The following is a 13,829-nucleotide window of genomic DNA, read 5'->3' as shown; positions in this document are numbered from 1 at the left end:
CATGTGTGACCGTGTTGTTTTAACAGCAAGCTTAACTTAATAATAACCTACCTTGCATGACGCAAAAGAGAGTCCCGGTAGACGATGCACTTTTCTCACTTTATTGAATGCCAGGAGAACAATACAACACAGTTGGTACACTTATGGTGAAGCTGCTGTTGACCACAGCTCTCATTCACTCACTCGCAAATTCTCAAACGTCACATGCTACCGTGCCAATCCCGGACTCTTCTTACAATGTGTGTTTCTGTGTTATTATACATTTGCTATGTGTTGAAAAAAATAGTGTTTCAAATAAGTTGTAAGTATTATATATATATATATATATATATATATATATATATACACATACATATATATATATATATATAATCGTTTTATAATACATTTAATTGTTTAAACCATAGGGGGCGGGGGGTAAACTAAAAATATATGTCTCAAACTGTGTTTTTTTTTATCTGTTTGAAGCACAAATAATAAATTTGTTAAAGTGTGAGTGGAGGCCATCATTTTAAGATGGTGTCGATTTGGAACATCACAACTACACAAATGTGTGAAACGGTTAGCAGGCACCTTATCTGTGAAGGATTTGTCTGGGATCAGTTTTTAGCGCTGACACTATTTGTGGTGCTAGATTTCAACCTGTGACACCTAATTAAATCACGAGACTTGAGTTGATTTGTTTATTGCTGTGACCTTTTCGCTTGCCAAGGCCTTGCATTTCCGATTCTATTGCACACTTAGACCAGTTAAACAATGTTTGGTACACATACTGACATTTGTTGAGGCTATGTCATCTCACACCCGTGTATGGGCTTTGACTTTTAACGGTACATGAACAGGGATTCATTTTGGACACATTAGACTTTTCTTCCGCATCTGCATGGCCGATAAGACGACAAGGTTGTGTATTCGAGCTTTTTGGAATTCATCTCTTTTGGTATTAAACCTATTAGGCTTTAACTCGCAGTCCTCTGGCTGGTAATTCATCATACAGCGAGCAGTCAAGGCAAAAGAACCCAGCAAAAGTTCAGACAGAATTGAACAGTGACACAAAATGAACCTTTAAGTCATTGAGTTGTTTGGTGATTAAAGGTGTTTTTATTCCTTTGTGGTTGCAGTGCAGGCTGAATCCAGAGGGTTTTTACACAGACACACACGCGTGTACATATACACACACACACACACGCACACGCACACGCACACACACACGCACACACACACACACACACACACACACACACACACACACACACACACAACAATGGAATCTGAAATCCACCTCTTCAGTCATTCAATAAGGACAAAGATTTTTCCGAAATGACTTTGAGGGTCATTGATGTTATGGTGTGTATTTTCAATTGACTCAAGAGTTGCTCACAACCAAAATGTCAATTCTGTCACTTTGTGGAGCCTGTAACTAAATGCTGAGGGACAAATGGAGCACAAACAACGAAGAAAAGTCATGCTATTCTAACATCAATAAGTGTGACATTTACATTTTGGAAAAGCATGGCGGTGATCCATAAGTTTGCTCCGTTTCAATGTGATTCCTTTTTTCAATTGTTTTCAACACTGGAGTACGGTAATTAAAAAAAAAAAAAAAAAAAAGATCGCAGGGCACAGGAGGGACTCCTTGAGTGTGAAATCTTGTGGGCAAAGCTGGGCTGTTACCTCTCTTGTTGCTGTTTTTTTTTTGTTGTTTTTTTTTGCAGCAGCAGCTCAGCTTTATGTCTCAGTCAATATCTCCTCATTGCGAAAATATGGATGATCTAGTGCATTCAAGGCGGATATTCGATCACAGGGGTCAAAGGTTAACATTTCCTGGAAGAAAGACAGAAGAGTGGGATATTAGAAAAGTCCAATTGTGAAGTGCCATTTAACCATCTTGAAAGGCAGCCTGAAAACAAGCTGACCATTTGCTCTCAAACACACAATTTGAGAATCCGCTTTGCAAACATTGATAGCTGCCATTTTACGGGATGTTTTACCCTCATCCTGGATGAAGCCAGTTGCCAGGCAACCGAAAGAGATTTGGAGAAGTTCTTGGATAAAAGATTAATCAGGGTCAAGTTTTGCGATCACGGTTGTTGTTTTGTACAACTTTTTATGGCATCATATATACCCATACATATGCAGAAGTTTTAATGGACAAAAAAATTATAATAATAATAATAAATTTGAGTTTTGCCAGCACTGTAGAGCTTTGAGAAAGTACTTGGCTTATGGCCGAGTAGCATTTTGCTTTGTAATGGAATAGCTGAAGGAGGGTAAAGGTGTATGCTTGTTGTTTATATATTATTAACAACAATAAATTCTATGAATAATACATTGATTGAAAATTTGTTCTGACTGAATAAATTCCATCTCGCTATTGCAGTAGTTGGCACGTTTTGCAGGTTTGCTTTTACCCTGAAAGTATCCTGAAACGTTTGCACACAAGCGCAAAGAGAATCCAAATAAAAAATTGTGATTAATAGAAGTTGACGTACATTTTATTTTAAAATAAAATCATACTTGGGTTGGGGGAAAAAATTTAAATGTGTACTTGTTACAGCAGAGTGGCATTATTTATCTATTTTTTGCCTGAGGCCAGGCCATTTCCAGATGCCCACAAACGTCTCATCAAAACGAATTATTAAAATGTACAGGATTAAAAGCTGTTAGCATCATTTTACTGCGCATGTACACTTGATTTGGGAAGATGGCTGCCTGGCAAACTCATGAATTCACTGAACTCAGAAATGATTTTTTTTTTACCGTGACAACAAATGGTTTGAGCATTTTTGATGGTGAGGAGGATTCAACGAAGAAGAGGTTCATCACGAAGATGTGAGGATTAAAATTCAAGCATTTTAGAATTTTAAGCACCCAATATACAGTAATTTTGAGAAATACTGGTGACTTAAATAAAAAGAGCAACAAATACCGGCTAACATAATTGCTAGATTAGCATAACGTGTATCTGGTCAGGGATATAAACTTTAAGTTTACAAACAAGGCTCAGCATGTTCTCAAACTTTCTTCCTTAAAAGCGGAACTTTTAATGCAGATCTGCTCAAGAATGATTGTATTCTTTATATGGTTATGATGTCGAGTTCTCACATTTGAAGGGCCATTTTGGAAATGCTTTGATTGATTTAGATTGATCACAGTTCTACGCTAACATGCTGCAATCCTGGCAATTTTTTGAGGTTTCCTGAGTCAGCAGGAAGTCTCAGGTTGCATTTCGGTTAACATGCTGATCAGCTGTCACTTCACATCCACATCACTGACATCTTACCAGCAGCAGTTGCGCTCCCTGCTCATTTATCTCTGGAACAGAGTCAGTTATTGGGCGAGCCGAGAAAGGGGGGAAGTGTTTTCTTGAAATTGTAACACCAGTTGGCCACTCATCCTCTGGTGGCAGGCCAATCACTCTGCAATGACACATTCAATTTCAGTGAAATAGGAATCACATCTCACACTGAAGTAACTCTGCATGAATGTGTGACTCACTCAAAGATTTTCCCGAGTTGGTCCACTTCGGATTCTCCACAGAACAAGGGTCTGACAGGAAGAACAGTTCAAGGATTACAATGTTAATTGTTTCCTTGACTTTCAGATTGTGAACGTAACATCCGATACTAAAGTAATAATTTGATACGTTCAGATAAGATAAGAAAACCTTTATTTGTCTCACAATGGAGAAATTCGCAATTTATAGCAGCAACATTTTGAAAGGAAGAAAGTAGAAAAACAAAAAATATACGCATGCGCAAAAATCAATTTAAAAATGAAATGTACACAGTACAGAATGAAATATAAAAATATAAAATATAAGCATATATGCAACTGCATACAGTATATGTTGCATAAGGCGGCTGTGCTATTTAAAATAGGTGAGTGGGGGTGAGCCCAGGTTTTCACGTGCGTCGATTCAAGAGCCTGACAGCAGTCGGCAGATAATTGAAAAGATTTTTTTTACATTGCATATTAGGTACTTTTGCAGTCCGACTGCTGTAAAACGTCAGCCTTCAATTTTGAAAGACATGGACATACACACTGTATGTGTCATGGGCTGTTCCTAATATTTTGATGACCTTTAGGTTCACGAGAGGGGCAAAACAATTGCCGCATGTGGTGCATTTACAGTATATCATGACAAACAACTTTCCAGAGTAAACCTTCCACTTTCTACATATGCATCAAAATCAAATTTGAATCCTCCCAACGCAGGGACTCGCATTATATCGACGTCACAACCGGTGTCTTTGAATCCGATTAGCAAACCCGTTGACTCACTTGCGTTTGAACATTTCCGCAAAGATGCAGCCGGAGCTCCAGATGTCTACAGGTGTGGCGTAGCTCGACTGCAGCAAAACCTCAGGAGGCCGATACCACAGTGTCACCACCTTAGACAGACGCATGCGGCAACCAGGATGAATGAGCGACCAAAATCAAGACTTGTTTGTTGAAATTAAAACTTTGAGCAGCTTGGAAATGTTCAGATGACATTCTACAGAGAACCGCTGCGGCCAAACTCTATTTTGTTATTTTGCAGGAGACTGATTTCAAGTTGTATGGCTGCAGTAAAAACTGGGAATTTATATCTTGGCTCTTTATATGGCAATGATTATAATTTTGGGGGGGTTTTGTTTTACGGAAGTTGTCCCAACGTCCCATGGAAGATATATAACAATCACGTAGACTAGCAAGCAGATGCACGGGCAGCCAAGTTGGCGCCACTAGTTGTATGTTTTTTCTCCAATTCTTTGAACCTTACTTCCTGCTTTTGCAGGACGTGAAACTTGGTTTCATGAGCACAGCAGACTCAGAAATGGGAGATGGCTCACTTACTGCAGTAGCGAATCAGGAAAAATGCTGAGTGTGATAATGCTGTACTACCTTCTATACTGTATCATTGAAAATAAACCTTGATTGAGACCAGTGTTCATCGGAAAGACATGGCTTTTTTTCTATTCATTTCTGCATTCAACTTTAACATTACTAAAAAAAAATTAAAAAATTGAGTTAGCACACAATTAAGTAGCATTTTTGGAGGAAAATGAACATGGACAGAATGACCTCAGTGACAGCCATTTTAAATAAAATCCACCAAGTTCCTGTGAGTTCTTGCCCATGGATGAAAACAAAAAATGAAATTAGGCTTTAGCTTGCATTCTCAGCAACAACGCAGATCATTTACTCATAGACGCTATGGCACACGATTTAATAACCTTTTTAGATAGAGCATCAGAATTTGTATATTTTGTCAAAAGCTGTCAATATCCAGCTCATAACGGTGATAAATATAACCAAGTCAGCTGGTTCTTACCACGGGAGTGAGGGCCATGTGGCAGCTGTACATGCGCGCTAGTCCGAAATCAGCCAGCTTCACCTGACCCTGGCTGGTTACCAAAATATTCTCTGGTTTCAGGTCTCTGTGCATCACACGGTTTGAGTGCAAGAATGCCAGACCGCACAGCAGCTGTTTCATCAAGTCCTGCATAAAAACAAGAAGATACATGTCATCCAAAACTACAAAGTTGTAGGAGTACCCGCAGAAACTAATGAGATCCAAAACAACAGCTCTGACTTTTAATACAAAAATGCACACGCTGGTATTATTTGTAGAATATGATAAGTATTTTAGAACGCAGGTGGTAACAGAAGGGTCAATGGCTGAACCAGCAAAAAATATGGGAGATGCAGTTCAAGGTAATAACTTGGGATGCACTGATACCATTTTTTTTCCCAGACCGAGTACAAGTACTTCCATAAGAGGACTCGCCAATACAGAGTACCGATACTTCATAATGTCAATACATTGTGATTATTTTGAAACAAATGGGCTTTATTTTCATCAAATATTGTTGAAAAACATTTGACTAAACATGGCATAAGTAACACAGCTCATGAAATGTGTTTTACAAAAATATAACACATTGGAATAATCTTATTGTACTTGTCCGGCAGACATGTACTGCTTCTTTTGGGGTGAGATAACGCAAGTAGAGTCAGTGAAAAGATGGAAGAGATGATGAACTTCACAGAAAATGAAGAATTTGTTATATTTCTTGTCATTTTTCTGCGAATGTTGTTGCACTATTTGCGTTTGAATATTCGTTAGCTTTAGCTTTATATTGCAACATGACTGCTACTCATTAGCCTGTCAGTGCTTCGCATGTGCTAGCATTAGCCTAGCAGACATTAGTAAGACCAAGCCGTGTTGGCTTCCACATAAAACATGCAGTTCTCTTTATTTTGTGTTCGTTTTGCCGTAAACGTCAACTGGGAATGCCGATCAACAGTTTGAAACAATTCTACGTCTCTTTTTGAAGAGTTGTTCGCTATCTCTCAAACTACACATCACGCGCTCAGGGAGGACAAAATGGTTTCGAATATTATAGACTGGCAACGGGTATTGCGGTATGCGGAGCCTTTTTACGAGTACAGCATTGGCACCAAAACCGTTGTAAATTGTGCAGTTGTACGTTATTACAAATTGCAACAACAAGAAGAAACAACTAACACTGAGGTTTCAAAGAAAGTGCTCACTTTGATGCGTTCAGGGGCCAACCCTGGAGCTGGCGCTTTCTCCAAGTACGTTTTAAGATCTTGCTCCACGTGTTCAAAGACTAAGGTTACTTTAGTCTCCTGGTCTGTCCTCTGGGTGGCACACACGTCCATAAGCCTGGAATGGAGACGGGAACGGCGACAATGTTTGAGGGTGTGTTCTCAAGAACCCGCACACAAGAGGCTGAGTGCACACCACTATCTTACCTCACCACATTGGGGTGGTCAAACTGCTCCAGTCGCTTTAACAGAGCAACCTCTCTGACCGTGGAGATGGGCAGGCCATTATGGTCTGTCTGGACCCGTACGCTTTTGAGAGCCACAAACCGACCACTCTCCGTATCACGGGCCTTATAGACTGTCCCGTAAGCGCCGCCGCCTATCTCTGCCACTCGCTCATACTGGAGGCTGGTGCCGTGGGCCATGACCGGTTGCGCACTGAGAGAGAGAAATACAAATCGCATCACCTTATTTTACAAGAAGAATTTACGAGCAACCAGAAAGCACAGAGCTGAGGCTTAAACAAGTGTCCATTTTTAGATTCTGGTTCGCTCTTCATCATCTGCGAAGATAACTACTGTAAGGGAATTCATTTTCCTTGCCATTTTGCTTCTCTCTGCAGCCTACTTCTGAAGGAATGAGACCCACTGTCAGGCGCAAAGGGCCCTGGGTTCCTTCTGTCTCATGTGGCTGAAGTGTACCAGCTGTATGATGAAGGCATTGAAGCTATTGGCTGGCCCATCTGTTCCCCAGAATCTCATTTCAGGAGAGCACCTCTGGGACATCCCGTGTCCTTCTCCACCACCATGTAGCAAATTTTCACTTGGGTTTTGAATCCAGTCCTCTATGGATAGCGCTTACGGTCATTAGGGTCAAAGGTGAGCTGGAACCAATCCAAGCTGACTTTGGGCCAGAGGCACGGTTCACCCTGGACTGGTCCGCTGGTCGATGAACGTTTGCTTGTGTATTGGAGCAGAGCATATATTAATGTTTGTTTAATGTTGTGTGTGCGAAGAATGTCTGTAGGCTATCCCCATCTCAGCCCAAACCCACATCTGGAGCATAAAAAAGGTAAGGGACCATTGGTGTAAACCACCTGCAACTATGTACACAAAAACTCCTGCCCTCTCATGATGACTCGCGAGATGACGCAGCTAACTGATTCACCGATTTTTATCACCATTGAAATGCCAAATGTTTCTGCTTTTCTGCATTCCTTCTCATGATGTTTTAGTACAGTAGGGGCTGTTCAGTCGATCAATTATTACCTGTGAGGCCTCTTTTTGGATTAACTAACGCTGTAGAGAGGTGTGTGTGTGAGTGTGTGTGTGTGTGTGTGTGTGTGTGTGTGTGTGTGTGTGTGTGTGTGTGTGTGTGTGTGTGTGTGTGTGTGTGTGTGTGTGACTTTGATGGTGCCTCCAAGCCCTGCTGGGTCAGAGCTTGTTCAAGGGGGAGAAATGCGCCGCAGCTTGGATTGTTTCTGCAGGGCAGAGTAATTGAAGTGCAACGGAAAACAAAGAGAACCGCTTGAAAAGCCAAACACTTTGGGCAATGAATCGAGTGCCTTTTGTAGTGTGTCTCTCTCATTGCCATCCAAAATCTGAACACTCTTAAATGGCCGTCCAGCTTGTTGTTCACAGCATGTCGGAATGTAACTTCACTTTTGTGAGGTTGCTTCATAAGTCCGGAGCAGAAGTTGGTTAAACACATGACTGCTGTATAAGACAACAAATGTCCTTTTGCTGTCATTTGCGATCATCAGATGACATTTTACAACATTAGGATCAATTCAAAAACAGCCTCATCCAGGAATAATGCAGTCTTAAATTATAGCCAACTTTGTAACAAAAGGTGCACAATTACAAATATTTAGCACATATTGTATAGGTGGGAATAAATAATGTGTCGTCTAAATATGTATCTACAATGCCAGGCCATTTTCATCAAGTTATTCATAAAAGCCAAAATAGATTACTGTGAACAAGACGAACAGCGCATGTGACCATATGCTAAGAAAGATGAGTCATTGTCTGAAGCTAACCTCATGTCATTGAATGTATTAGTGTTTAACTATGACATTTCCTTATTAAACTACACTGGTAATTATCTACGGCGCTGTTTCCCAAGCTTTACCGAGCCAAAGCTGTTTTATATTAGAAAATGTCACAGCATGCCACGTAACAAAAATGTTACAAAAAGTATGAATACCGAAATCATGATGATGTCCATTCACTCACAATTTAACCAACTCAGGACGAAATCTGGGCCTGTTTAATTGAACGCAAAGCTAATATAAACATTTATTGCACCTTCTACTATCTATTAAAAGAGCATTCAATTAGTCTGACTCTATAAGGGGGTCCCGATCAGATACGGATTATAACAGTCTACCTCCAATATCTCCAATATTAGCAATCATATACTCTTCAATGAGTATAATTTGTTTTAATTTAGTTTATTAGGGAAATGTCTCAGGGTCATTTGATTTATTTTGTATTTGTATTTAACTCAAGTGCAGTACATGTTTGTGTTTGGGGAAGAATTTTGTAACCCATATGTTTGGATTAAAAGGGTCATAGTTTCTCATTCCTAGTCTTGCGGAATATTGTTCCTTGTGTGAATAGTAACACTTGATCAAGTCTATTCAAATATTACATTCTTAAAAAACAAAAGCATGTATCATTCCTGCTGATATCGTTTCGGGTATTGGTCTTGTACAGTATTCTAGGCTGCAATGTCAGTGTCGTAAAAAAAATTGCATTGGGACACTCCTATAGACGATACACCTCAATGGCATGGATAAATAAAGAAAGATATATGTGTATATTTTTCAAACAAATGAAGTGAAATTCAATCATATCCCGTGGCACCTCTGATGAACCCTCGTGGCACACGAGTGGGCCACAGCAGCTTGGTTGGGAATCACTGATTTGTATAAGCCATAAAAAAAAATATACTGAAATTAGTAAAACAAATACAGATGGTGCCTTGTGCGTCTCCGATCAACAGTGCCCCGGCAAGGTACTGCCAATTTTTTCCCTCCTGCATTGCTTCACAGTGCAATAATAAATCAACAATTAACTCCACACATCTACAGAATTCCTAACAATCAGTTAATCATTATGTCCTTGTTAAAACATGTTAGAAGTCTACAATACCATCGATTTAAGGAGTTGGTCAAGTTAAGACTTTACTGCACGGTTCGTTTCCAAATGAAGCAAACAAATTTACCATCGTGAACGTTTATTTTTTTTAGTGCAAGGCTATCCTTACAATTACCATAGTTGGACTGTCGAAACCACACTTCGATCACGTTAGCTGTGTTTTATCACACAAGAGTCTTTAGCTTTACGCTTGTTTGTCAATATTCACCCAGTGAACATTTTTGATGCAGCGGCATGATATTGAAGGCTCAGTATGCACAAAAATGTGCACTTCCTTATTCTTCTGCTGGGCGTTATCATGGTAAATGAATGAGGTGTCAACATTGTGTGAAAATGGGAAGGGTGAACCAGTTCTTTCTACTCTTCAAACACTCATCCATTCCATAGGGATTTTTCAACTAGAAAACCAGTTGAGCTGATCCTAGACTGTCATGATCTACAGTATGTTGTTTTGACTTTGTTTGGATTGGCTTGCGCTGTGTTTCATGGTTTCCCTTTTTTCATGTCTTGTCTTGCTCGGTTTATGTTTCCAACCGTCATCATCAGCTCGGTCCCTTGTGTCAACCAATCAGGTCGTGGGTGATCTGTATACTTGCCACACTGACAAAGAACCAGTCACATTGACAATTTAGTTCGATATATTTGATTCAGTGAATTCTTCTGAAACACGAAATCAAATGTTCATACTGTTCGTAATGTTGCCATGATTTAGACTTTGTCAAACTATCTACAGTATATAAAATGCATTTTAGTTGTATTCACCCAGTAAGTACAGCGCAGTTGCATTTAATATTTTATAGTTGTTTCCATGTAAACATATATTTTCTAATCCGCTTATCCTCTGGAGCAGGGGTCGGGAACCTTTTTGACTAAGAGAGCCATAAAAGCAAAATATTTGGAAATGTATTTCAGCGAGAGCCAGATATATACCTGTATATATATATATATATACATACTGTATTTTAAAAGTGATTTCAACAAAATGTCAGGATAATAAGCCTCTGCATGTATTTTTTTAAATAATTTCGTGATAATACTCACCATTAATGTGAATGGTTTTCTGTTCCTCACGATTGCTAAAAATCCAGCAAAACTATCGGAATGAAAATCATCTTGCCGGGTCCATAGGCGAAGTTACTGCTGGCTTGCTTGCACACTGCTCAGTAGCTTGCACGCTTCCTGTCGGCTGTCTCTCGCACAGTGTTTTGATGCGAACGTAGCATGGGGCGTGTCAAAGTGTCGCTCTGCATTCGACCGTTTCATCGATGGTACTTTGTCTTTGCAAATCAGACACACCGCAGAACCCATTCTCCCCACAAAGGCGAATCCTTCTGTCCATTCGTCCTGAAGTCTACCAAACTCGTCATCTTATTCGCTAAGGATTAGCTTTGAGCTAATGGCCGAGCGGATTGATTCACAAGGGGGCGTATACCTGTTTCCACAGCGACGGCAACGTATCATCCAATCAAAATGGCTCCTGGAACCAACTGCCACCCAAACAGGAAATATGCAGTGAAAAATCGATCGATGGAACAAACGAGAATATTTTTTTAAATCTGTGAGCCAGATGCAATCATCAAAAGAGCCATATATGGCTCGCGAGCCATAGGTTCCTGACACCTGCTCTGGAGGGTCGCGGGCGTGTTGGAGCCTATCCCAGCAGTCTTCGGGTAGTAGGCGGGGGACACCCTGAAGTGGTTGCCACAACGATCCACGCACACACTCACACCTAGGGACAATTTAGAGTGTTCAATTGACCTGCCATGCATGCTTTTGGAATGTGGGAGGAAACCAGAGCACCCGGAGAAAACCCACACAGGAAGGCCGTAGTCAGAATCATACCCTGCACCTTTGGAATGCGAGGCCGGCTTGCTAACCATTTGTCCACTGTGCCGCCTATTCATTCATTCATTATCCGAACCGCTTCATCCTCACTAGGGTCGCGGGAGGGGAGGGGGGGTGCCGGAGCCTATCCCAGCTGTCTACGTGTAGTAGGCGGGGGACACTCTGAACTGGTTGCCAACCAATCGCAGGGCACACAGAGACGAACAACCATCCACACCCACACCCACAACCAGGGACAATCTAGCGTGTTCAATCAGCCTGCCATGCATGTTTTTGGAATGTGGGAGGAAACTGGAGTACCCGGAGAAAACCCACGCAGGCCCGGGGAGAACATGCAAATTCCACACAGGGAGGCCGGAGCTGGAATTGAACCCGGTACCTCTGCACTGTGACGTCGACGTGCTAACCACTGGACTACCGGGCCGCCCTACTGTGCCGCCTAGTTATTTATATTCAAACATATATTTAGGTATGATTTTAATTCAACTTATGCGCATGCATTTTCATGTTATAATTCTAAGTACTTTTTTCATGTATTTAGTTGTAGTTTAAATGTTCAAACTGTATAATGTTACAGTGGATTACAATACATGTAATATTAAATATGCTTTTTTTCGGCATAAAGGCTCTGCCTCATTTTTTTATGAACACTTAGGTCTACTATGCTACCGTATTACATGATAGTAGTACTGGGAGAATGAGATACTTGGATTGTTTGAATCTTCAATGTTGGTGACGTGCATGTTTTTGAAAAATGTGGGAGAAAGATGGAGCACCTGGACCCATGAAAGCATGGGGAGAAAAAGCAAACTTGACACAGATTTAAATTTTGAACCCTCAAGGTCAGAAATGATTATATGACCTTCTGTTGTGATTTTAGTCCAAAGTCGTCAAGTCAGCTTGTCACGTTTCATTGTACATGTTTAATAACATCAATATGAGTAACAACTGATGTCACACTGATGTCTATTAACAGAGAGTTCATTCACCTGAATACTGACCTCACTCATTCATTCCTTCCACATAGCCCGGGTTTACCGTGGTGCTGTTTTACGGTAAACATTTAAATTTCTGTCTATTTTTCAGCAACATTGTTAGTTATCTAAGCCATCCGGATGGACACAGGAGGCCGGTGGGCGGAGGCAGAGAGAGAACCAGGCCAGGACGGGGGGGGGGGAACACGTGGTGCTGCTCCGCTTTTGTTAATTAAAAGTGAACACGAAAGCGACAAAACAAAAGCCAAAAAAAACAAAAACAAGGAGCACCCACGGGTTTGCATCCACACCTCCATCTCCTCTTACGTGGCGCACCCCAAAAGCAAGAGACCTGTAAAAACTTGCACATGTACGACTTAACAATACACGCCTTATGTCCATGATCCAAACGGTCGCCCACACGAAAAGAAAAAGTCATACATTTCTGTTTCACTTACCTTTGTCTCTCTCCAGAACCGGGCCAGCTTCCTTTGGAGCGTTACGAGTCGGACATGCTTTTCGATGCGGTGCCACGTCGAAGTTCCCCTCGACGACAACACAAGGGCTCAGCGACGGCCACAACGTTGTGCAGCCTGCCCAGAGAGCGCGATCGAGAAAAGACAATCAATCGATACGAGTTCGACCTCCACCCACGCTTTCTTTTTCCTCCCAGTCTCCACACTTTTCGGGGGTTGTCGCTTCCTGTTGCTTCAAGAAAGTCCGTTCGGGGGCGGCGCTACATATACGCAGTCCTCCTTGGCATGCATGCACCACGAACTAGAATACTGTACTGTGGAGAATGCTGCTGTATATAATGTTTGGATTACTCATCCAATTATGTGACGAAACAAGTTCAGATCAAAATACTATTCACAGATTTTAAATATGGATGTTGTCTGACCCCGCGTGGAAAATTGGTGCAGACTACGTACGTATTTACAGAGAGTACTTGTTTAATAAAGTATAGCCTACGGAGTACTCATGTGTTAACGGAGTACAGTACTGTACAGTATGTTAACCACAGAGAATGAATACATTAGAGTGCTTGTTTATTAGGCCATGAACACCCCTGATCATTCTCTGGCCATTCCACTTCTAGGGGGGCATTTTACTACCTGTGGTTTGCCTGCCATTTTCACATCTCTGTTTAAAGTATGGCAGCCCGGCGCTCCAGTGGTTAGCGCGTCGACCTCACAGTGCAGAGGTACCGGGTTCAATTCCAGCTGCGGCCTCCCTGTGTGGAGTTTGCATGTTCTCCCCGAGCCTGCGTGGGTTTTCTCCGGGTACT

The 13,829-nt window shown here is 41.3% G+C and overlaps 1 protein-coding gene across 2 annotated transcripts; it reads right to left on the bottom strand.

Annotated features, from left to right (window-relative positions):
- Positions 1-87: 87 nt before the first annotated feature.
- cdk4 (cyclin dependent kinase 4) lies at positions 88-13,276 on the bottom strand. 2 transcript variants are annotated; one of them, XM_086118596.1, is made up of 8 exons: positions 13,000-13,276; positions 6,766-6,996; positions 6,541-6,676; positions 5,318-5,485; positions 4,285-4,394; positions 3,499-3,549; positions 3,284-3,419; positions 88-1,824 (listed from the first exon to the last, which is right to left on the bottom strand). In XM_086118596.1, the coding sequence occupies exons 2-8, from the start codon at positions 6,981-6,983 to the stop codon at positions 1,729-1,731; spliced, it is 915 nt and encodes a 304-aa protein (XP_085974722.1). In that variant the 5' UTR covers positions 6,984-6,996; positions 13,000-13,276; the 3' UTR covers positions 88-1,728. The 2 variants fall into 2 exon arrangements, with proteins under 2 accessions (XP_085974722.1, XP_085974723.1); XM_086118597.1 differs by lacking the exon at positions 13,000-13,276 and adding an exon at positions 10,764-11,720.
- Positions 13,277-13,829: the final 553 nt, after the last annotated feature.

The sequence above is a fragment of the Hippocampus guttulatus genome, chromosome 8 (genome assembly GCF_054856545.1).
Source record: "Hippocampus guttulatus isolate MCC_2025c chromosome 8, RoL_Hgut_1.0, whole genome shotgun sequence".
Taxonomy (NCBI): Eukaryota; Metazoa; Chordata; class Actinopteri; order Syngnathiformes; family Syngnathidae; genus Hippocampus; species Hippocampus guttulatus.
The sequence above is the reverse complement of the archived record's forward strand: the minus strand, read 5'-3'. Positions and strand labels throughout refer to the sequence as shown.